We start from the raw sequence: 26,500 nt of genomic DNA, 5'->3' as shown, positions 1-26,500 counted from the left end.
CACACCTTGGCTGCCCCAGGCAGTCACCATGTAAATTTCCTGGTCTCTTAGGGGATTAGAGACGCTTGACTGGTCACGCTTTGATAGATCTAGTGACATCAATACAGGTGAATACCCTGCATCAAAGCCAGTGATAAGCAATCAAATGATGTTTATTTAGAAATTGTACTCAATAAAATTTTCTTCATTTTTCATATTTTGATGATCAAAGAAATAAAGATTTCTCAACCATATGCATGTTTAGCATCGTGTCTGCTTTCGATATTAAAACTCTATTTACGGACAGCATGTAGGACAAAATTTATCGTATCACAGTTGAAACAGCTTGGATAATGGCTTGGACATAGGTGAGAAAAGGTAGTGTTCAATTAAAACAATTGTCAGTTATTTTAACATAATAGTTTGAGTGTTGTTAGATTTCGTCCATAAATATGCCGATCAAACTGCCCGGTGTTATCGGCCGATTTGTGCAAGGCATTTAGCTCAGTGAACATTTTAAAATTCCTTAATTGATATCTTTTTTTTATGTGCACGTGATTTTAGTGCCATCATTTAGTGTTATAAATGTGATCTTAATATTAGTGCATTATTTTTTAAAAAGTGGATTACGTTTGTTCTCCGTGTTTATCGTTGGTGAAAAAAAGTGTGCAAGTGTTGGATATCGCGTGCGTTTTGTGTCGTCGTTTTGTTGTTGTTTTTTTTTTATGGGATTTTTTAAATTGTGTTTTGTATCGTGTAGTAGAGATATAACTTTGTTTTGATATTTTTTGTTTTATGTACGAATGTTGAATACGAACCGGAACGAGTTATTGAGAGAAATTTATATGAACACATTATGTTAAAGTTGAACAAAATGGCAGAAACGAAAGCAGATCTGCAATGCTTATCAAAGCATCCTTATTTATCCTACACAAGAAATAAAGAAAAGGGATGAAAACATGAAGAATTATGGACATTTAAGATAAGATGTAAATAAATTAAGTGTCATAGTCTTTAAAACAAAGACAGTAGAGATATGTTCACACACACACCTTCACGGAGTATCAACGGAAGATATACAGTTTCCAAATGATATTTTTAATGGATTTCACTGGGATCGTTTATTACGTTGACCCCGGTATTACGTTATTTTATCGTGACAAAATGGAAAACGTAATAACGGGGTTCCACTGTATTGTGAAATTCATGCCCCTGGTCAGAAGCTCATACATGTATTTGGCATAAAAGTTGTCTGTGTTATGACAGTTTTTCATCATTTGGCAAAAATCTGGTCACCTCCCCACAGTTACAAATATTTGTTCAGGCCATAATTTTGTAATGGAAGAACGTAAAAGAATTGAACATCATTTTGGACCCCAAATTTGAGGATGTCATTCTTACACTATTAACATATATACTGTATACAGCGAAATATTCGTCCGTTTTATTTTTGCCATTGTCAGTGGGCGAATTTAAGACTGGGAATTTTTTTTTTTTTCTCATATCTCTCTTTAACACAGCTGTGTCTGGGCAAATTTAAAATGAAGCAAAACCGTCAACAAGTTTAGAAAGGCGAAAATAACACGGGGCGAAAATAATCCTGTATACTGTAGCATTTCAAGTACTATTCTTTGTTGTGTGATACTCAATTGACTGTTAAGGCCTATAGGCCTCTTGTTAACTTTGTGAATCCTACGGATGTAATTTCAATATTGTAACATGTATGGATTCTGTTTCAGGTAATGGAAGGATATGGGCAGACAGAAGCAACAGCTGGAATCACATTCAGCATAGCTGGGGACCCATCAACTGGTAGGATTATTTACTAATTCTTGTTAAATTCTATTCATCCATCCTTTAAATTATTGTCTAATAACATGCACCATTAGGTCATCATGAAAATAAATTAAAATTAAAAAAAAAAAAGAATCATAAAAATATATAACTTTTTTTTATTAGCTCACCTGAGCTGAAAGCTCAGATCATCCGTTATTTGTCTGTAAACTTTTAACTTTTTTGACTTCTTCTCCAGAACCACTGGGTTAATTTCAACCAAACTTGGCAAAAAGTATCCTTGGGTGAAGGGGATTCAAATTTGCTCAAATGAAGGGCCATGCCCCCTTCTAAAGGGAGATCATCCCAAAAATAGGGTGGGGTCATTTAAAAATCTTCTTTTCCAAAAACTACTGGGCCAGAAAAGTTCAAATTTGCATGAAAGTTTCCTGACAAAGAGTAGATCCAAGTTGGTGCAATTCCTGGTCCTGTGGGAGTGGGGGTGGGTTGTTAGAGTGGGACCACAATAGGGGATGAAGATGTTGTATGTTGATATATAGAAAAAATCTTTAAGAATATCTCTTGAATTATTTAAGGTAGAGCTTTCATATTTTGAACATAAATTCCTTACAGCAAGACCTTTTATGTGATGCAATGATGTGTAATCTTGTAAACTTGACCTGGAAAATTTTGATCCTCTTTTAATAAAAATCTGACCTATACAATATGTCCAGAACTATTTAAGGACATGCGGGACGATGTGGCCAAAAATAACTTGTCAATGAATATTTTTTCTTTTTTTCATGAAGCACCATGAGGATGTCCTTTACAATGTGTATAAATTTCATGACCACTTTCTAAGTATACAAGGGAGGTAATAAGCTTTGAATTACTCCCCTTTTCTAAAATTGTGAATTTTCCAAGATCATTCCGATTTTCAATTAAAAAAAATAATTAGATGGAATTTTCATATATATCTTTTACAATAATCTTTAGAATATATGCAGAATGTAAAATAAATAATAACATGCTTAAACATAACCACATAATAAGAAATTGGGAAAATTTAAGTATATTGGGTGAAAATTAGTGCTCAAAAACAGGGTAGTCCACTCACTAAATGAAGCATGGCTACGTCAACAAACGAAATCATTTGAAACTGGGAGTTTTCAGGTCGTATGGGGCTTTAATGAATATTTGAAGGTATGTTTAGACACAAGTATAGTAGGAAAATATGTTAAGAATTTTTTGATATTAGATTTATGAGACAGCAACTCAAGAATACAACGATATAAGGCCTCAACTGTGCACAGCTTTTTGTGCACCGTAAATCGAAGGTTTTTATAAGGGGTGGCTCTGTAGCTCTCTGTTTTATCAAAATATTTTTTCAGAGAGCTACAGTTCTGCAGCTAACACATGTTGTGACTTTGCACCTTTTTTCTTTTTCGCACGTCTGCTTTTCACATACATTCCGACATGTGTCATTTTTTTTTTTTTTTACATTAGTTTCCGCAGCAGTGTTTCGTAAAGTTAGTAAAAATGATTTGATATGAAATAGAGATATAAAGCGTACTTAGATTTAAACATGAAAAAGCTTGGGAAAATTAAACATTCCTAGTATGGACATTAATATTTGATCTTCGTCATATGGGTGGTGGTATTTTTCGCAAACAGTGATCAATTATAAAAGCACCAGAATAGTTTGTACGTTTCCCAAGCAAGATTTGAGAGAAATATGTATCCAATTCTCGTTTCACACTACTATAGTAAATATCAACAAACAATCATCATCTTACACTAATGCACCGAGTCATTGTTTACACACGATTGACTTTCTTTTTCTAAATGCCTAAATGCAAATTGTATACATGTAGCAGCAATTCCGGTGACTTATAGGCTATACTATCAAAATTACTGTGGCGAATACTATACATATATATTTAATATATACAATATATATGAGACGTGAGACTTGTAGTTAATATCAAATAGAAATAAAAAATATCATTTGACAAGAATTTAATCAACAGATTTACACATGACACTTGATAGCGGTGGCAAATTAGGACAAATTATGATGACATTTCCCCTGCGATACAACGTCGTGACGTACTTTTTTATTGTGACGTCATATAGTGTGTCTGTACAGCATTATGATTTTTCTCGGGAAGCTTTAACTACGCTGCCTCCAGTTCTAACTTTATGATAAATTTGCAACTATCACGTGATCATCGTCCCGCATATCCTTAAGGTAGATCTTTCATATCTTGTATATATATTTCTTATGGCAAGACCTTTCATTTCATATTTTGACCTTGTGACCTTCAACTCGGAGTTTGACCTACTTTTAAGAAAACATAACCTATTAAATATATCCAGAACTATTTTAGGTGGGGATTTCATATTTGGTATATAGATTAATTCTTTATGGTATTAAGACATTGTACACATTGGTGTTTGATCTTTTGACCTTAGAGTTTGACCTATTTTATTAAAAAAAGACCCTGACCTATGCAATATCTCCTGAACTACTAAGGAAGGGCTTTCATTTTCTGTATATGGGTTCTTTATGGCAATGCTTTATTATTTTGTGAAGTTTGACCGTACAACTTTGGAGTAAACTCAGGTGACCAATTGCAATTGGTTGTTGTCCGTCGTGCGTTAACAATTGAACATTTTTAACTTCTTAATAACTACCAGTCCAATTCTTTTCAAATTTGGTATGAGGCATCATTGGAACAAGAGGGACATAAATTGTAAATTTCAGGACTCCAGCACCCCTGGGGCCCTTGGGGCGGGGCAAAAACTGCCCAAAATTTTCAAAAATCTTCTTCTCAAGAACCACACAGATGTAAGAAAAACTAAATGCATAGTGATGTAGAGCAGGAAGGCCTAGCTGTACCAAAATTGTAAATTTCATGATCCCCGGGGTAGGGGTTCTGACCCCAGGGCGGGGCCAAACTTGGTATATAGTGTAAAATATGTAAAACACTTAAATAACATCATCTTTAGTGCTATTGATACTAAAATGAAAGTAAATACATATTTAGAAAAAACAGGTAGTCCTTTACCAAAATTGTAAATTTGATGATCCCAGGGGTAGGGGTTTTGGTATATCAGGGTGGGGCCAAAATGGCCAGTTATTAAATGTGTGAAGAATAGACATTTTTAATTTCTTCTAGATAACTATCATTCCAATTCTTTTCAAATTTGGTATGAAACATATTTGGAACAAGGGGAACATAAATTGTAAATTTCAGGATTCCTGAACCCCTGGAGCCTTAGGGGTGGGGCAAAAACTGCCCAAAATGACCAATTTTCAAAAATCTTCTTTTCAAGAACCACACACATATAAGAAAAATTAAATGCATAATGATGTAGAGTAGGAAGGCCTCTACCAAAATTGTAAATTTCATAATCCCCAGGATAGGGGTTCTGACTCCAGGCGGGGCCAAACTTTGTATATAGTGGTAAATGAATAGAGCAGGTAGTCTTTTACCAAAATTGTAAATTTGATTTTCTCCAGAGTAAGGGTTCTGACCCCAGGGTGGGACCAAACTTAGCATATACAATGTAGTATGTATGTGTAAGTTTGCTGATACTGTATAAAATATAAAAGCATATTTAGGAATAGCAGAAAAGCATGTACAAAAAATGGTGAATTTCATAACCCAGGGTTATGACTTTAGGATTAGTCATATCTTTTGATGTTTTTAGGTCACCTGAATCATTCAGGTGACCTATTGCTATCTGTTTTTGTCCGTCGTCATGCGTTAACATTTGAACATTTTCAGCTTCTTCTCTGAAACCCCTGAACCAATTTCAACCAATTTTGACATATAGCATCTGTGGGTGGAGGGGAACAAAAATTGTGAAATCCGTGGTCCCTGCCCCCCTGGGGCCAGAGGGGTGGGGCAAAAACCATCAAAATGAGTGTAATTTTAAAAAATCTTCTTTACTCCTGGACATCAAGAAGCCAAACTGTGGGCATAATTATAATGAGCGTTGAGCCCTCTACCAAAATTGTGAAATTCATGGCCCCTGGGGCAGGGGTTCTTGTGTTAGGGTGGGGCTCTATTGGTCATATAGTGAAAATGTAGAAATTCTTTGATAATCTTCTTCTCTGTCTTTGGGTATTAAGTAGACAAACTAATAGCATGGTGATGATGAGCAAGGATGCCTCTTTAAAAATTGTGAAATTCATGGCCCCTGGATCAGGGGTTCTGGTGCTAGGGTGGGGCTCTATAAGTCATATAGTGAAAATGCATTATTTCTTTGAAAATCTTTTTCTCTGTCCTTGGGTATTAAGTAGACAAACCAGTAGCATGGATATGATGAGCAAGGATGCCTCTTTCAAAATTGTGAAATTCATGGCCCCTGGGTCAGGGGTTCTGGTATTAGGGTGGAGCCCTATTGATCATATAGTGAAAATGCATTTTATTTCTTTGAAAATCTTCTCCTCTGCTGCTGGGTATTAAGTAGACAAACTAATAGTATGATAATGATGATCAAGGATGCTTCTTTCAAAACTGAAATTTATGGCCCCTGGGTCAGGGGTTCTGGTGCAAAGGCGGGGCTGATTGGTTATATAGTGAAAATGCAATATTTCTTTGAAAATCTTCTGTTTTTGTCCTTCGTCGTGCGTTAACATTTGAACATTTTCAGCTTCTTCTCTGAAACCCCTGGTCCAATTTCAACCAATTTTGGCATATAGCATATGTGGGTGGAGGGGAACAAAAATTGTGAAATCCGTGGTCCCTGCCCCCTGGGGCCAGAGGGGTGGGGCAAAAACCATCAAAATGAGTGTAATTTTAAAAAATCTTCTTCTTTACTCCTGGACATCAAGAAGCCAAACTGTGGGCATAATTATAATGAGCGTTGAGCCCTCTACCAAAATTGTGAAATTCATGGCCCCTGGGGCAGGGGTTCTTGTGTTAGGGTGGGGCTCTATTGGTCATATAGTGAAAATGTAGAAATTCTTTGAAAATCTTCTTATATTGGTTTTATCTAAGGAGTAAATAACCCTTTTCTTTATGATGTCTCAGACCTAGGTTTTTTAAAAAGGATTATTGATTGAACATAAAAATGACACATGTACTTCATGACCACATAGCTATTCAATGTTTCTTCCATCCAAAAGTAAAATTCTTATATTTAAACACAAACCTAATTCAAACATTGGAAGGTTGTTACATGATACTCAGGTGACCTATAAGGCCCCTGAGCCTCTTGTAATGTAAATACACCTATTATTTAAAGCCTTTCATCAGTGTATGCACTTTTGAGGGCAGTGGAGTTTTAAGAACACATCTTGTTTATACTGTTGCTGAACATTAGAATTAAGCTTAGATATTCAGAATAGGAAATTTTTTCGAGATTTCATAGCCCATGGAAGTAGTGATACTTTTTCACTAGTATTCAGGTGACTGATAAGGCCTGTTGGCCTCTTGTTTAATTTCTGACGTGTTCAATATCTCCTGAATTATTTAAGGTAGATCTTTCATATTTTGTGTATAGATTTGTTATGGCAAGACCTTGTGACAAGTATAAGAGATGAGATGGGTTTTGAATTGAAGAGACTTGTAGTATGACATCTCCCTGACCTGCCACTCACCAAAATTCCTTAAGGAACACTGCAACTACTGTGAAAATGTGCTCCAAAGCTTGGACCCCCTGTTTGTTTGCAAATTTTTGTTTCTTACCTTGTGTATTTTATTGTATCGGTAGAAAGCCAATCTTTAAAGGTTAAAAAAAAGCATGAAGTGATTACATAAATCAAAATTGGGATGGGATAGATATGGAATCCATACATTTCGGAGAAATTATGGCTGCAAAAAAAAAAAAAAAAAAAATCATAAGGGTGGGTTGGTGGTGGTGGTGGTGGTTGGGGGGGTTAGGAGTGTCTATGCTTCAGGTGCCAGTTGGTTTGAGAGGTATATGAAGTCTACTCATTTGGTGAATTGGCTAATCAAATATTTTGCTAATTCTATTAATTTTTCACTGACAATTGGGCCATTGGATTAAGTGGAACAGTATGCATATGATAGGACTGAAACAATTTACTGAAATATCAATATTGTTCATTATAAACGTTCGATTCAATGTTCGATTCATTGCTTTGATCTTCGGTTTGATAAGTTTTTTAAAATCGGGTTCTGTAAAGTACATCGAGCTTGACCTGTACTTATTTTTACATGCACTAGGGATAAAATGGCATCCGATAATGGTCAGACTGTTGTTAGCCTTGAGTCTAAAAAAACAATAATGAACTTTGCTTTTAAAATTGTGACTGTGAATCTTCATACATGTAATTAAATTTTTCTTCAAAGTTATTTATTGGTTTCTTCTGTAAAATGTATTGTATTAGAAATATTAAATCGTGACATAAGTATTGCAATATGTGTCTTATCGTAAAGGGGGCATATTGTTTAGCCCTAAGCATGTATAAGTAAACAACAGATCACTTACCTTGAATTCAGAGGTTGACAACGGATAAACTACTTGAAGATTGTCAAAGGTAGACAAGAGATAATTCATTCTGAGGTTGTTTAAAATCCACAATAGATCACTCATTTTTAGGTTGTTCAATGATGACAACAGATTACTCACCGAGTTGTTGAAGGTTGACATCTTTTCTCAATTCTTACCTGAAATAATGTATAAATATGGTATTTTCTCTGGAACCACTTTGCAGATGACTTTGCAAGCATCCTTATGTAATTTGTACATGTATATAGTAGCTCAGGTGAGCATTTTGGTCTATGGGTCTTTGTTAAGAAATTATGGATTTACTCAGTTAGCATACTTGATTCTGATCAAATGTACCCAAATCAAACTAAACCAAGTATACCCTGAGACTTGCTAAGAATCAAGTGTCCTTGTTAAAGTACAGTAATGAAAACATTGCCTTTCTATTGTATAAACATTACAGTTTGTATTTGGCATAGAAATGACCAACACTTTTACAAATCATGTTTATTTTACGAGTATACTTGGATTAAAAGTATTATGTCTTAGAATGAATCATTCTAGATGCTACTGTTTCCAATTAAGGATGCCATCTTGAAGCCGCCTGCACCAATCTTTTTCTGACTCAGTTGGTTCACCCTGTGGAATGTGTGCACCATTCCGGTTCTCATTCAAGTGTGTTGTCAGACATTGATGGTTAACCCGAGTGTGCTGGGTTGTTAGAATCAAGTATGCTAAGTTTTCATGCCGCTATGAAAACATTCACAATTCTTATGAATTTGTAGGCCATGTTGGTTGCCCCCTTCCTTGTGCCAAAGTAAAATTGGTTGATGTACCAGAAATGGATTATTATGCCGAAGATGGCAAAGGGGAGGTAAGTAATGATAATACATTTCATGATACTGTCCTTGACATTTCTGTTTTTAATTCATTGACAGTATTCCAAAGGATTTTTGGCACAATGATCTTCATCACATTGTATCATGATTACAAGAATTCTACATCAAGGGGGGATAACACACTAATCAAAATTGTCATGAAGGGAAAATATAGGAATGTGTAGTAAAATTGTGATTTTAGAAATCTGAAATTTTCTTCATTTCAAAAATATCCATTTTAGTATCATTATCAAAACCACTGTGGGACTTCAAAGCATAACATTTTGCCTTAATCCGCTGAGCTATTTAGATTATTGATGGGGGGGGGGGATTGGGTTCTGATTTTACTTCTGCATCAGAAGCATTTTCCTTATTCTTCACTTGAAAAACATTTTTGCATAGTTACTACAACAATTAGTGCGCCATGCACTGCGAGTTTTCTTCTGCCAGTATTCATATATAGTGTTCATTATCTCTAGATCTGCAGCTATGGCCCAAGTACCTTCATTGGTTACTTCAAGAATGAAGCAAAGACAAAGGAAACAATAGATGATGATGGTTGGCTACACACGGGAGATATTGGAGAATGGCAGCCGGTAAATATCAGGCTTTTTGTGCTCTTGAGACTGAAGTAGGTTATATCTATTTTGTCTTTCCGTAATTTTAACCTTGCTCATAAATTTTGAATGGTAAGTGATAGGGCTCTCATAATTCATTTGTACATTCTTTGTGACAATTTTTAAGACTTTTTGATCTTGTGACCTTCACAATGGAGTTTGACCTACTTTAAGAAAAGTTAACCAAGACAATATCTCATGAACTTTTAAAGTAGGGCTTTGATATTTTGTTTATAGATTACTTATGACAAATTTATTTTGATGCCATGATCTTTGACCTTGTGGTTTGAATCAAATTTCAATTTTTTTATCTTGCTTATATTAACTTTTGATTGGTGGGTTTTTTTTCACGTGACCAAGTATGGTGTAGGACGTGTTTTTTCAAGCTCTACTGAAAGTGGACTTTTCTTATTAGCTATTATATATATCAGAGTGTATTTAGTCATGGAATACTGGTGTTAAAAACTGGAAACGCACGGTGAGTCGATAGAGACTTTTTGAATTACATATAGAACTTTTTAACGTTTTTATTGAAAAATTTCGAAATCTCGCCTTGAGTACTATTCACACTTAGCAACATGGCGAGTCGCCGGTCAAGTCGAACTACAACACCAACTTCCATCGGTGCCACAGACGACAAAAAGAAAAATCTCATTCAACTGAACATTAATTCGGCAGGGAATACAGTGAAAAGTGATAAAAATGCGACCCAAAAATCTCGGCTAAGTAGTTCGGATCAAAGCATTTCTGATCAAAGTTCCATAGGACTCTCCGACAATACAGTTGATTCAACAGAGGAAATTGACCTTAATTCAATACATAAAAGTCTGGAAGAAATAAAGCAAGGAATGGTTTCCAAAAGAGACATTGGTGACGTAGTAAAAAACATACTGTCGGAACTGAAAAGTGACTTTGTCAAAGAAATAAAAATGGCCATCAAAGACGAAATAAAGAAGGAACTCAAAAACGAAATAAAATCTGAAATTGAGAAATCCACACAGAAAACTACTGATGAAAAATTAATGCGGGCCAATATTGACAACATAGAAAAATTCGACGCACTGAATATGAACTTGACAGACGTAAGGGAGACAATTGCAAAAGAAAAAAGAGAGTTACAGAAGCTAAGCGACGAACTCAACACAGCAGCCAGGAACGCTCGGCAAGCCATTTCAATGGCAAACTTTAATCAACAATACTCGCAAAAATGCAATATCAAATTATTAGGATGGCGAGAGCATTCAAAAGAAAATCTCAGAGAGGAATTCTGCAAAATTCTTAAGCAAAGGATCGATATAGATGTCAACCCTGCAGATATCCTCGCAATACACCGAATTCCTGACAGAAGTGGTGGACCTCGTCCGGTTCTTGTGCGGATGATCAGCTCAGAAGCCAAGACAAATATCATAAAGCACCGTAAAGTTATGATGAAAGAGGACTTCACAATGGTGGACCACATTACTCCACAAAACGCAAAATTGATACAAAAACTCAAAGAACATCCAAATGTCCATTCCGTGTGGTATTTTAACAGCAAAGTATTTGCACTGGACAAAAAAGACCGTCGCCACACATTTAACATCTTTGATGATATCAACAAAAAACTTCGAGAGTGATATTATCTTCTTGGTTTTTTTTGGTTTTTTTTATAGATCCACGTTAGTAGAGCAGTGTTAATATATGCATTGGGATCGACCTGAGAGCGCAGTGACTTCGGGTTCGATGTTCTTTAAAACACTGTATTTACATCAATTTGGTTACAGGACGTACATTGTATTTTTGTCATTTGTTGTTTTTTGTTTTTTTCTGTGGTATGCATGTATGTGTGAATGTGGCCTTCCTGTGTTCTCTTTTTGTTTCTGTTTTCAAGGGTTACTTGCTGAAAGTGTTTGTATTTTTTGTTGTTTTGCAATTTTTCTTGGATGCCATTGTCTGAAAATATTTCAATAGCCACAGTGAACTGTCAAGGGCTGGCAACACCAACTAAGCGTGCAGATGTTCTTAACTACTTAAAACAAAAACGTTATTCTATCATATGTCTGCAAGATACACATTTTACTTCTGAGTGCGAGCCATATATTGAATCCCAGTGGGGATACAAATGTGTATTTAATTCTTATATGTCAAACTCAAAGGGGGTGTGCATCTTATTCAATAATAACTTCGAGTTTAAAATTCATGGTGAAAAAAGGGATTGCGAAGGTAATTTACTTGCTCTTGACATGACTATTGAAGAGAATAAAGTAACTCTTATAAACATATATGGTCCTAACACTGATAACCCTCAATTCTATGAAAATGTCAGAAATACTTTTTTGGAATTTGACAATGTATATTTTATTTTATGTGGTGATTTCAATCTTACATTAAACCCCTCTTTGGATACTCATAATTACTGTGGCATTAATAATCCAAAAGCCCGTGCTAAAATTCTAGAAATTATGGAAGATTTACAACTCCTAGATTATTATAGGATTTTAAATCCAGACAAAAAAGTCTACACATGGCGTAAAAAAAATCCCTTAAAACAAAGTCGCCTTGACTATTTTCTTATATCTGACAGCTTGTCAAATTTGGTAGAAAATTGTACCATAAAGCCAGGATATAGATCCGATCATTCGGCTGTTGTTATTGAATTAAAATTTAATCCCTTTATTAGAGGACGCGGTCTTTGGAAATTTAATAACAATTTGTTAACAGATAAGGACTATGTTATGAAGGTTAAAGAAACTATTCAATCTGTAAGTAACCAATATTTGAATGATATAGGAAGTATGAATTTTCAGTGCAAAAATGGCATTGATGAAAGCTTATTTCTTGAGGTTCTAATGATGGAGATCAGGGGAGTTAGTATATCATACTCATCTTATAAGAAAAAGGAAAAAAAATACTAAAGAAAAAAAACTTTTGGATGAAATTGAGGTTTTGGAGTCTGAACCAAATATTGATATTAATACTCTTGATGAGAAGAGAGCAGCCCTTGAATGTATTAGAAAAGAAAGATTGCAAGGTCATATGATAAGGTCTCGTGCTCGTTGGATAGAAGAAGGAGAAAAACCTTCAAAATATTTTTGTAATTTGGAATCTAGGAATTACTTGAACAAAACTATTAAAAAAATTAATTTGGAGGATATCGGAATAATATATGATCAATCAGAGATATTGGATAATGTTAAGATATATTATGAAACTTTATATAACAATAATGATTCAAACTTGATTAATGTTGATCTAGAGAACATCATTTCTGATTATAATTCTCCTAAGTTAGATGTGCATACAGCCAATAAACTAGAGGTCGATATTGTAGAGGGAGAGGTTCTTAATGTGCTAAAAAACATGAAAAACAACAAATCTCCTGGTAGTGATGGTTACACGACAGAATTTTTCAAATTTTTTTGGAATGATATTAAATACTATGTTGTAAGAGCCATTAATTGTATATTTCATAAGAGGGAACTTCCTATTTCACAAAGATTAGGAATTATTTCATGCTTACCCAAAGGAGATAAACCAAGACAACTTCTAAAAAACTGGCGACCAATTACGCTTTTAAATGTACTATACAAAATCATATCGGGCTGTCTTAGCTTCAGAATCAAACACGTTTTGGATTATATAATATCAGATACACAATCTGGTTTTCTAAAAGGGAGATATATTGGAGAGAATATTCGATTTATTTATGATATTATGTCATATACTGAGAGAAACAATATTCCAGGTCTTTTAGTATTCATTGATTTTGAAAAGGCTTTTGATTCAATGTCATGGTCTTTCATTTATAAAGTTTTAAAATATTTTGGTTTTGGGGAATGCTTTATTCAGTGGATAAAGATTTTGAACACAAATTTCAGAGCCTCGATTTTACAGAGTGGATTCCTGTCTAAACAGTTTGACATACAAAGAGGATGTAGACAAGGCGATCCTATTGCACCATATTTATTCATCATATGTGCTGAAATTCTTGCAATATTAATTAAACAAAACAAAAATATAAATGGCATATGTATACAAAATAAAGAACATAAAATATCACAATATGCAGATGATACTTCACTAGCCCTTGATGGTTCAGCTGAATCGCTTTTTGCAGCTTTGGATACTATTGAATTTTTTTCCAGTTTTTCTGGTTTAAGGATTAATACTTCTAAAACGAAGATTATATGGATTGGTTCAAAAAAAATTTCAGATCAAGTCTTTCATCATACAAGATGGAAATTGGACTGGGGATCAACAACTTTTAATTTACTTGGTATTAATTTTTCTGTTGATCTTAAAGAAATTGAAGACATAAATTTTGGACTTCAAATCCCGAAAATTGTCGCTCTTATTGAACAGTGGAAAAGAAGAATTCTTACTCCTATTGGTCGGGTCACTGTCATTAAAACCTTACTTATCCCAAAATTGAATCATTTGTTCATATCACTTCCTACTCCTAAAAAGGAAACAATTACATATTTGTACAAAATTATCTTTGAATTCTTGTGGAAATCTAGTATAGATAAAGTCAAGAGGTCTATGATAACACAAGACTATCTAGCAGGTGGTTTAAAGATGGTTGATATAAACAACTTTATTACATCTCTGAAATGTTCATGGATTAAGAGACTTACTAAGTCTAATTGTTATAAACCTTGGATGAGTATCTTCTTTGCTGTGTATGGAAGTGATATCTTAAAGAAATTATATGACTTTGGAGATAGCTTTATTTTAGAATGCTTACTTAATGAAAATAATGCATTTTGGAAAGATGTTTTTACTTCTTGGCTTTCTTATTTGAAGATCAGTCAAAATTCTCCAAAACTAAAAAGTAATTTTCAAAATATTCCAGTGTGGTACAATTCTAATATTAAAATAGCTGGAAAACCTGTTTTTATTAAAGCATGGTATGATAAAGGGATTAAAGTTGTTCAAGATTTTTTTGACAATGATTGTAATTTCCTTGCCTTAGAAAAATTACAATGCTTATACAATCTCCATGAAGTTTGTGTAATGCAATATAATAGCATTATCACAGCAATTTCAAAATACCTAAAAAGTTTGTCTATTGATAGACATTTAGCCAAAAAAATTACTAATCCCTGTATGCCTGTATTTTTTTAACATGTTTTGATGCATGAAAAATGTTCCAAAATCATTTACAATATTTTGAACGAAAACGATACGATCCCAACTTCTATGGTCAAGTGGAAAGCTGAACTGTCTCCATATGGAGTGGGTGATATTTCCATACAAGGGGTGTTTAAAATTTGTTTCAAAACAACAACTGATTCTTCTGCTCAATGGCTACAGTTTAGAATTTTACATAGAATCCTTCCTGTTGGATATTATTTGAAAAAAATTAATGTTAAAACAAATGACTGCTGTAGATTTTGTACAAGTAATGTGGAGACGATGACACATATTTTTGCTTCATGTGATAAAACCCAAACATTGTGGAGTGAGTTGAGTCTTCATATATATAGAAAAACTTCAGAAAGAGTAGGTTTTAATGTGTCCAATATTATATTAGGTGAAAATCCACTAACTTTTAATAACAAAGTTATGAATTTTATAATTTTATATGTTAAACAATACATCTTTACCTGTTTAATGCAGGATAAGGAACCAAACCTTGTTGGATTATTATGTCACTTAAAGTTAAAATATCATGTGGAAAAATATGCTGCAATTCAAAAACAAAGAATGCACAGCTTTGACAAAATGTGGAAGAGATGGGAAGATATTTTTGAATAATTTCTTTTTTAATTTTTACATGTTTTTTTGTTATGCTTCAATACTGTACAGCAAGTGACCACAGGAGAGAATGAAATGTATGTATGATTGATTGTCCGTTTGTTTATTTGTCTGTGTGATTATATTGTATGTGTCAAAAAACAAATTATAAAAAAAAAACAAAAACAAACTTTTGATTGGTGAGTGAGAGGACTCTCATATTTCATATGTGCATTCCTTGTCACAAAAACTTTCGTTTGGTACCAAAGTTATGACCTTGTTTATAAAGGCTCCGCCCATAGGCAGTAGCATAGTGATCAGCCTGTGCATCTTTGTGTGCGCCTGTGTGTGCAATGATAGTTTTCCATACTTTATTGGCTATATCCTTGCAGCTATTGAATTGAATATTCATCCATTAACAATTATATCAACGGGTTACAGATCAAGTTTGACCATTGTCCTTCTCTCTGTCCAGATCTTGTATGCAAAATGAAACGTAAGCTCCAGGATCTTACAACTTGGTACATTTGATCACCTTGATGAGAGGAAGATACCTATAGTTTTTCAAGGTCAGAGGTCAATTAATAGGAAAACCTTGTAGGCAGAATACAAACGGAACTATAGGAGCTTAGGACCGTCAAACTTGCTACACATCCTCCTCATGCCAAGTGGAGGACGCTTTTTTCAAAGTCAAAGTTGTAGAGTCACTTAGTAGAAAAACTTTGTAGCATGATACAGACATAACCATTGGGGCTAGGACCATCAAACTTGGTACACATACACCTTATGCCAAGAGGATGCCTATTGTTTCTCAAGGTAAAAGGTCAAGGTTGTAGTTTCACTTAGTAGAAAAACCTTGTTTTCGTTTTCCAGATTTTTTTGGGTAATGAATCCAGGTATTGCCCTTAAATTTTGTCAGAACCTTTTTCTGAGAGAAATACATAATCAGTTCACATTTCAACTTGATTGGTGCACCATGGCTTACTTTAGGGTCAAATAGTTTTTTTTTTTTAATTTCTTGTCATGGATACAGATATTGCACTAAAAGTTTAACAGGCGTATGTTGTACCGTTTGCGATACTCTTGTTGAGTTATGGATCTTGAATTTATCAAATTTAATTTTTTGGGCTATCTTTGCAGCTGTTGATTTGAAAATTTATACATGAACTTATATCAATAGGTTATAGATTAATTTTGTGCTCTGTTGACCTTTTTATGCTCCCGTATTCAGAGAGGGGTGTATATAGTTTTTGGCCTTTCCATCTATCTGTTTGACCTCAAAAACTTTAACCTTGGACACAACTTTTTAATGATCATTGCTATGGCTTTCATATTTCACAGGTGTATTCCTTGTGACAAGACCTTTCTTTTCATGCGTCCAAAACTTTTGACCTCATGACCCTTGAGTTTGGCCTTATGGGGGCATCAGTGTTTCACAAATCCGTCTTGTTATGAAATTTATATAATTGTTACTTTTGAAAATACATGAGGGTATGAACTGCGACACTTCCTGTTCATGCTGGCATACTTCATGAAGCACATTGGTCTGTGATTGACTTTTATGTCATCAACTGTTAGGAACAAGATGGATGACACGAAATATAAATCTCCAAAAGTCTGCTCTCACAATTTATGTTCTCATATATGAATAAAAACAGCTGGGTTGTAGAATTAAGTGCTCCGTCTCGTGTAAAATAAGAACCTACATGTGTATTCTAAATCATTTCAAATGGCTTTAATTTGCTCAACACGATTTTGAAATTTCCTAATTTCATATCTTTTAATATGCAAGTATAATCTAGGTATCAACTGGAATGAAATACCTGTACACTCCTGATTAGACCAAAATAATATGCACATGGACAGTTACACCTGTCTTTAGCTGGATACTGTAAGACCTCTCTGTTTTTATGGGATTCAATTTTTGTTTCCATGGTAGATACTTAACCATGAATTAAAGTCACCATGAATAAGAGAAATGGAACTAATTCAGAAAAAGAACAAAATTCTTTTTCAATGAAATGAAGAATTCGTAGACATGCTGTTTTTTTTTCCAAACTACAAATATTGACCCCTTGGAAACTAGTCATTCTACAGTAAGTACAGTGTAGCTGTTACCATGTAATATAACTACTCTGTAAAGCGTTTACTTCCTGGGTAGAATGTATCGGAGTTGGAATTCCAACCTAGGAAGATGTGATATTACTTTGAAATAGTATGCATGTACATGTAGGAAGGGCCTTTCATTTCCCAAACACTCACTTCAAAAAGTGAAAGTCTGAAAAACTGGGATCTAATTTGTAATTTATGGTAGGTTATACAACCTTAATTGCTGTGCATGGTTATTACAATAGCTTATAAGTTTAAATTTAGCACCTTGTTTATTAAGTTGTTATTTACTAAATACAAACAATTTTGTGGAATCATTTAAACTCGTGGGGACCAATTTCTTTAGTTTGTTGAGAGGTTTTTATATGATGTATACTTGTGTGGATATTTTTTCTGTACATTGAAACATGAAATAGACTGTGTATTTCATTGTGGTTCGAAATACTGTTCTAATCGAGCCCCCTCCCCTCAAAAACAGTAATCAACTTAAGTAAAGTAAGTCTGTAAATCATGTACAAGATATTGTGCTTTATGTTTATTTGTATTTACAGAGAGGAACACTGAAAATTATTGATAGAAAGAAGAACATTTTTAAACTCTCACAGGTAATTTGACTAATGAAACACATTATTTATTTATAAATGTTTTTAAAAACCATGCATTAATGCGATTTTTAAAAATCAACAATTTTCAAATTGTAGGGAGAATATATTGCAACAGAGAAGATAGAAAATTGTTATTCTAGAAGTAGGTTTGTTGCTCAGGCATTTGTGGATGGCAACAGTCTAAAGGTATGAACCTTAAAGTTATTTTACAACCAGTTTGATTGAATAAGAAGCTAATTTCGTATATTTTTGTCTTTATTGAATTTTCTACCCAGGTTAGGTAATCTTTGATGTACATGTGAATGAAATACGGTAATAATGAACAGCCAGGGCCTGTGAAAAACAGTTATTTATAACCAAACATCATTTCATCCAATAAAAGTTTCATTATTTTTCTGTCATAGGGGAATAAATATCGCTTTGCGATAATCATGAATTCATTATAGGCATGTTCACTATAAGTGTGTTCTACTGTACATATTGCTTCTAAAACTGTAACTGTTTACAAAGCTGTGATATCACCATGAAATGTTGAATATGCATTAAATTTGACTTGATTCTCTGTAACAGTTTGCTTAACAATAATATTTGATCCCCAATTTCATCTGTCAGATTCACTCTGTGCTTCTTTCTACAGAACAATGTGGTGGGAATCATTGTACCAGACCCAGAGGTTATGCCAGGATGGGCTAAAACAGAGGGAATCTCACCAGACATGGAAGAACTCTGTAAAAATAAGGTATGGTTAGGTCAAATTTTGGAGGAGTTTTATTATATAGGTCTTCTAGTATTCTTTCATTATTCCCTTGCAACGGTGGTGTGACACTGACAGTAGGTGCAAATCTACAAATTTAGACTGCTGAATTATACAGATGCTTCTTGCATGCATTACCTACCTTGACAAAGGACCTTCAATTATGTATTTTCTTGTCCTAAAGACCAATGTCCATATCCTGTATTGTGATTTAAGCCCTCCATTTTAAAGGATTTTCCCCAACAGAAATTACTTGTAAAGGAGAGTGAAAACTCCATTCTAACCACTGTGTTACTTTGACAACATTTTAATCTAGTAATAATTATTAAATAAAAAATCTTTAAAAGTTTTCCAGATATTTAAGTTTGTCGATATGCATACATCATGTTGTACATGTAAAAAAAAAAAAAAAAAGCTTCTGATGCCTTTCGGGCCAATTACAAGGTACATTGTGCTATACAGGAAAAGGATGTTTCTTAAATGTATCAGTTTTTGCATCATTATTCAAATTTGTTCAGACTGGGGAGCCAGGAAGGGATCAATTCAATAGTGGGGTTCTCCCAGGAGTATATAGAAGTGACAAAAATTTCTTATCAGTCGATAACATGACTAGTTTGTCATATCTGATTAATATGCAGGTGTTTTATATAGTGTAGATTCCATATTTGGCAAATGGCTCTGTGGGCCAAAAGCAAAACTACTCGGATGTTTAGACATCTGATATTATCAGATTTATTTCTTAGTAAGAGAAAGTCTTAGATGATATATATGAACATTGTTGATAAATTATCAAGTTTTGGAAAATCTGATTGAAATTGTGAACTTTTACACCTAAGTTACAGGTATCTTAAAAATAAATGAAACCTTTCATATTGATACTACATGTACATGTATAAGAATTCTTAGACTATCTACAGACAAAAGTATTATTTTTAGCTCACCTGAGCCACCAAAGGCTCAAGTGAGCCTTTCTGATCAAAATTTGTCTGTTGTCAGCATAAACTTTTCCCATTTTCATCTTCTTCTCCAGAACCACTGGACCAATTTCAATCAAACTTGGCACAAAGCATCCTTGGGTGAAGGGGATTCAAGTTTGTTCAATTGAAGGGTCATGCCCCCTTCAAAGGGGGAGATAATCACAAAAATAGGGTGGGGTCATTTAAAAATCTTCTCAAGAACCACTGGGCTAAAAAAAAAAAAGTTGAAATTTACATGAAAGCTTCCTGACATAATGAAGTTTTAAAAAAAAAATCATGACCCCTGGGGGTATGTTGAGGCCACAATAGGGAATCAAAGTTATACACACAAATATATAAAAAAAAAAATCTTTAAAAATCTTCTCAAGAACCAATGGGCCAGAAGAGTGGATATTTATTTACTTAGAAGCTTTCTGATATAGAGTAGATCCAAATTTATTCAGATCACCAGGCCATAAGAGTGGAGATTCAAGTGAAAGCTTCATGCATAATATAGAGTAGATTCTTATTTGTTCAGATCATGGCCCTCGAGATTAAGGTGGGGCCACATTAGGGTATCAAAGTTTTACATGCTGATATATTAGGAAAATCTTCTCCAGAACCACTGAGCCAATTTCAATCAAACTTGATACAAATCATCCTTAGGTAAAGGGGATTCAAAGTTGTTCAAATGAAGAGCCTGCCCCTTTCAAAGGGGAGATAATCACATAAATGAAAGGTGAAAATAACAAACAGTGATCAATCCCAAAAGCAATACAAAATAGTTGAGCAAACACAGACCCCTGGACACACCTGAGGTGGGATCAGATGCCTAGGAGGAGTAAGCATCCCTTGTCGACCGGTCACACCCGCCATGAGCTCTATATCTTGATCAGGTAAACGGAGTTATCCGTAGTCAAAATCAGTGTGTAAAGAACAGCTAACAATTGGTATGAAACACATCAGACAGCATTTGACCCAATGATAGGTTGTATTGGCAAACTACATCGCTATAATGACCATAGAATTTGCAAAATGCTGACTTTAAACGACACTGTTGAAACCTCTGTACCATCAACTTGTTTGTCAGTAGCTTGCCTCGATTTAAAAACTGACCATACGCAGAACAAGCTCTTGTGTATCGAATCAGTTGAGAGATATAAACACCATATGCAGGTGATAATGAAATATTGCTACATAAATATGGGAAGTTGACGATGGAGAAGATGAAATCATCCCGTTTGTCTTAAAGTTGAGTTCTTAGTTTGCCATTAATATCTACTTTCAATAAAATATCTAAGCATGAAGCAGAAGTGGATGACTCTGTGGTGTCTTTTAAATTACAAAAATAGAGTGGGGTCTTTTAAAAATCTTCTCAAGAACCACTGGGCCAAAAAAGCTGAAATTTACATGAAAGCTTCCTGACATGGTGGAGATTCAAGTTTTTATACTGTCTGTGTGTCTGGCTGGCTGTCCGTATGTCCGTCGGATTTCATGTTTTCTGGACTTTTTTCTGATCATGTACAACTTTGAAATTTGGTCACAATTTCTCCCTCAGGAAGTATAAGAGTGAGTTTGCATTTCAGCTGGATTGGTCTCTCCTTGACCTACTTTAGGGCTATAAGTAGGTCAAACAGTTTTCTGGAGGTTTTTTCGTTATATAAGCTTCATCTCATAGGAATACAAGTTCAGTTTGCGTTTCAGCTGGATTGGCCTGTCCATCCATGACCTACATTAGGACTAAAAGTAGGTCAAAGTTTTCCGGGCTTTTTTTCATTATGAATACAGATATTGTGCTGACGTTTAATCACAGGCTTCCTTTTGAAAAAATGCAAGTTCGGTTTGCATTTCAACTGGATTGGTCCATCCTCGACCTACTTTTTGGCTAAAAATAGGTCAAAAAGTTTTCCAGACTTTTTTTCATTACGGATACAGATATTACCCTGATATTTAGTCAAAGGCTTCCTCTCAGAGGAATACAAGTACAGTTAGCATTTCAGCTGGATTGGTACGCTATGACCTACTTTAGAGGTAGAAGTAGGTCAAAGTTTTCCAGATTTTTTTCGGTATGGTCACAGGTATTGCTCTGAAATTTAGTCACAACCACCTTCTCAGAGAAATACATAATCAGTTCACATTTCAACTTAATTGGTGTACCATGACCTACTTTAGGGCTAAAAGTAGATCAAATGGTTTCCTGGACTTTTTATCATCATAGATAGATATTGCACTGACATTTTGTCACAACCTCCCTCTCAGAGAAATACATAATCAGTTCATATGTCAGATGGATTGGTGCACCATGACCCACTTTAAGGCTCTTCTATTCAGAATGTGTGTTGTATCAATTCAGAGTGCATAATATGCTTAAACTTTGAAGGTTAAATTTCACTGTCCGACGGGCGTATATTGTACCATTTGCGGTACTCTTGTTAAAAATCATGACCCCTGGGGTTAGGGTGCTGCCACAATAGGGGATCAAAGTTTTACATGCAAATGTATAAGGAACTAAACTGGGCACAGAGCATCCTTAGATGAAATTTGTTATTATGAAAGGCCACACCCTTCTACAAGGGCAAATGATAATTAATGAATTTGTTCTCAAATTTAATCATTAAGTTTGATAATTAATAAATTTTTAGTCGTTACCTTTGAAAGTATTTTCTGAACCAAGCTGCTTGTATAATGATAGTTTTGCTTGTTTATTACTAGGAATTGCTGCTCAGGTGAGCGATGTGGCCCATGGGCCTCTTGTTAGGTTAGGTTAAAAACTTGTGAGGATAATTTTTCTCTTGCAGCCTATTCATCATCATGATGATTATACTTTTTATATCAATTTTGTAATACAAGTTTTAACGGAATTCCTTTTTGCAATACCTTGTCAAAAATCTCAACCTTTATTTAAACCCTCCTGACATAGTGCAGATTCAAGTTTGTTAAATCTTTCATTTCATACCATGACCTAAGTTGACCTTGTAATTTGACCTACTTTTAAGAAAATGTAACCTGTTCAAAATCAGCAGAACTATTCATGTATTTCAGAGTGTATTATTCATCAATATTGATATCTAGCAACTTCACAAAAAGTTTGACTTGGTTTCATTTGTTTATTTGCAGAAAGTGAAAGACATGATCTTTAAGGATATCATTGGAGTCGGAAAAGAAGCAGGACTGAAAAAATTTGAACAGGTAATAGAACATATACATTTCATTTATGGTTACAAAGTTGAAATTTATATAAAACAGAAAATGGCGTCACAATATCTTATATCTATTTCAAAATTTTCCTTTTTTTAGGTGGCAAACATTTATCTCTTTCCTGAACTGTTCTCACTTGAAAACGGCTTATTGACACCCACATTTAAGAACAAGCGACCCTTTCTCAGGAAGAAATTTCAGTCTCTGATAGATGAAATGTATGCTGAACTTGAGAAATGAAGTGACAGCTAAGCTGAACTGTTTTGTTATAAAAAGAAAGGGGAAAAAAAGAAAAATTGAAAACACCCATCCTCAGAGAGAAATTTCAGTCTGTGATAGCTGATATGTATGCTGAATTTGAGGGGGAATAGAACTTGATCAATAGTTATGGGGTTAAAATATGTTTGATAATGGGCTTTTTTTTTTTGGTCACTGTAAGAATAGGACAGCTGGGCTGCAGTATAAAAGAAAACAAAAACAGTTCAGCATACAGTAAAACATGCTTATTACAAACATGTTTATTACGAATTCATGTTTATTGCGAAGTGATTTTTTATTCACCTATGAAGAGAAAATAATGAAAAATTTATTTGCTATAACAAAGTTTGGTTATAATGAACTGTTTTTTGTTGACTCTGGAGGTTTTCTATATCCATGTTTTAGTGGATATAATTAAGTTTGGCTATAATTAATGTTTTTTGATGGCTCTGTAGGTTTGCTATAGCTGTGTTTTACTGTATAACAAAGTTTGGTTATAATGAACTGTTTTTTGTTAGCCCTGGAGATTCGCTATAACTGTGTTTTACTGTATAATGAAGTTTGGTTATAACGAACTGCTTTTTGTTAGCCCTGGAGGTTCGCTATAATTGTGTTTTACTGTATAACAAAGTTTGGTTATAATGAATTTTTTTGTTAGCCCTGGAGATTCGCTATAACTGTGTTTTACTGTATAACAAAGTTTGGTTATAATGAACTGTTTTTTGTTAGCCCTGGAGATTCGCTATAACTGTGTTTTACTGTATAACAAAGTTTGGTTATAATGAACTGTTTTTTGTTAGCCCTGGAGATTCGTTATAATTGTGTTTTACTGTATAACAATTGTGGGTTTTTTTTTCTGTATAACAAAGTTTAGATATAATGAACTGTTTTTTGTTGGCTCTGGAGGTTTGCTTTAGCCGTGTTTTACTTTACATTGTATATTACATACATGCTGTACATACAGGGTCATTTTTCAGAGATAGAAGAAATGAACCTTGACAGAGAGGGAGAGGTTGGTAGTGAAGCGAGTTTCAATATAGATGTACAGAGAAAATTTAATGCATGGAGTTAGTTATCTTTACCTTTATACATGTACATCATATAGATGCTATGAAAATGGGGAGCAGATGTTAAAGTATGTCTATTCTTGAGAATATGAAAGGAGCAGTTACATGACATGGCAGCTTATTGGATAAATTTTGTTGTATATTATCAGTTTTACCAAAGGTCTGCCACCCCATCGTACCCTTGTTTTTAAATTACTGGAAGCAAAATATGAATTTACAAAATTTTAGTAAAATTTCCGTGTGGGAGAAATGTGTAGATAATAGAGATAAGCAATTGCGACTACAAGGGTTTGATTTATTACAAATCACTGTTAATGTACATGAAAAATGTATTGCTTGAATTGCTACAACACATTAATCAAATTATTACAATTGATTTTATGTGACATGGGAATGCTCTACAGAATTATACTTGTTAAAAAAAAATATCCAATATTTTTATAGATATATATATATATATATATACATGTATATATGTAATAATATACTCAGTGTATTTTAATATTCTTGATTTGTTTTTATAATCTTGGAAATAAAAACATGGATAGCAGATGTATCTAAATACATACACAAATTAGTTCATTAAACTATTGTATTTTATATACAAAGAAATCTAGTCCTCCTTAGGCTCCTGGTTAACTGTCTGCATTACTCCTTTGCGTCATTGATTCCGCCACCCATTATTGCAAATGTTGCCTCATTTTCTGGGAGGTCGGGGCTACAAGTGAAATTCAAAATTTACCTGGCGTGATCATCAATGGAGTGAAATGATGATTATTTCAAAATGAATAAATAGCACAATACCTGTCGTATATTTTAGCAATTCTTGTTTCCCCTCTTCCCTTGCGCAGACTTATTCTTGTTGTAGAAGCATGTGCAAGAATGTGTCCCCCTATTGGCTTCTTGGGGTCTGCTTGAAATCTACAACAAGAGGCCCATGAGTCATACCACTCATCCAAGTCCTGCCATTGTTCAGCTGTTGTGATTTTTAAAAGACTTTTATCAATCTTTATTTCCATGAAACATTTTGACCCCATATTGTGGCCCCAAAGGATTACAACATAACTAAAAATAAATTCATATAACATAGATATGGCATCAAGACCAATATGACGAACATGATCTTACTGTTCTAGATAAGCTCAAGGTCATGGGTCATAGTATGATATGAAGACCTTGCCTTAAGAAATATACATACAGAATATGAAAGCTCCATCATTAATAGTTCGGGAGATATAGTTCTAACGTTATTTAACAGAGTATGTTTTCTTATAAGGAAGTAAAATTTCAAACTTACAAGGTCAAAGGTCATAGTTTAAAATGAAAGGTCTTGCCATAAAAAATCAATGTACACAATATGAAAGATCTACTTTGAATATTCAGGAGATATCGAATAGGTCTGATATTTAACAAGAGGCCCATGGGCCACATCGCTCACCTGAGTCACCTCGGTCCATATCAGAAGATTTTCCATATCTATTTGCATGTAAAACCGTAGTCCCTATTATGGCCCCAAACCTTCCCCTGGAGGCCATGGTTTTTGCAAACTTGAATCTACACTATGTCAGAAAGCTTTCGTGTAAATGTGAACTTCTTTCGCCCAATGGTTCTTGAGAAGAAGATTTTTAAAGATTTTCCCTATATATTTGTATGTAAAACTTTGATCCCCTATTGTGGCCCCATCCTACCCCCAAGGGGGGGGGGGCATGATTTTAACAAACCTGAATCTGCATTATATCAGGAAACTTTCATATAAATCTCAGCTTTTCTGGCTTAGTGGTTGTGGGAAGAAGATTTTTAAAGATTTTTCCTATATATTTGTATGTAAAACTTTGACCCCCTATTGTGGCCCCATCCGACCCCCGGGGGCCATGATCTTAACAATTTATAATCTGCACTATATCAGGAAGCTTTCATATAAACCTCAGCTTTTCTGGCTCAGTGGTTCTTGAGAAGAAGATTTTAAAAGATTTTTCCTATAAATTTGTATGTAAAACTTTGATGCCCCCCTTGAGGCCCCATCCAATCCCCGGGGTCCATGATTTTAACAAACTTGAATCTGCACTATATCAACAACAACAAAAACGAAAAAAGAAAAGAAAAAAAGAAACTTTGACCCC

The 26,500-nt window shown here is 34.2% G+C and overlaps 2 protein-coding genes across 8 annotated transcripts in view; one reads left to right on the top strand and one right to left on the bottom strand.

Moving 5' to 3' along the window:
* Nucleotides 1-24,930, top strand: part of LOC125668212 (long-chain-fatty-acid--CoA ligase 1-like) — a 43,196-nt gene extending 18,266 nt beyond the window's left edge. For all 7 annotated transcript variants that reach the window (XM_048902049.2, XM_048902052.2, XM_048902050.2 and 4 more), the window contains 8 exons: nt 1,719-1,791; nt 9,006-9,094; nt 9,578-9,694; nt 18,094-18,147; nt 18,244-18,333; nt 18,785-18,886; nt 22,975-23,046; nt 23,155-24,930. In XM_048902049.2, the coding sequence (XP_048758006.2) occupies nt 1,719-1,791; nt 9,006-9,094; nt 9,578-9,694; nt 18,094-18,147; nt 18,244-18,333; nt 18,785-18,886; nt 22,975-23,046; nt 23,155-23,295 (738 nt within the window). In that variant the 3' untranslated portion in view covers nt 23,296-24,930. The remainder of the gene's footprint in view (nt 1-1,718; nt 1,792-9,005; nt 9,095-9,577; nt 9,695-18,093; nt 18,148-18,243; nt 18,334-18,784; nt 18,887-22,974; nt 23,047-23,154) is intronic.
* Nucleotides 23,759-26,500, bottom strand: part of LOC125649762 (meiotic recombination protein DMC1/LIM15 homolog) — a 17,830-nt gene continuing 15,088 nt past the window's right edge. Inside the window, exons 13-14 of the mRNA XM_056162147.1 lie at nt 25,185-25,301; nt 23,759-25,098 (exon numbers count right to left, since the gene is read on the bottom strand). Coding sequence (XP_056018122.1) covers nt 25,029-25,098; nt 25,185-25,301 — 187 coding nt within the window. The 3' untranslated portion in view covers nt 23,759-25,028. The remainder of the gene's footprint in view (nt 25,099-25,184; nt 25,302-26,500) is intronic.

Source organism: Ostrea edulis, chromosome 4, assembly GCF_947568905.1.
Source record: "Ostrea edulis chromosome 4, xbOstEdul1.1, whole genome shotgun sequence".
NCBI lineage: Eukaryota > Metazoa > Mollusca > Bivalvia > Ostreida > Ostreidae > Ostrea > Ostrea edulis.
The sequence above is the reverse complement of the archived record's forward strand: the minus strand, read 5'-3'. Positions and strand labels throughout refer to the sequence as shown.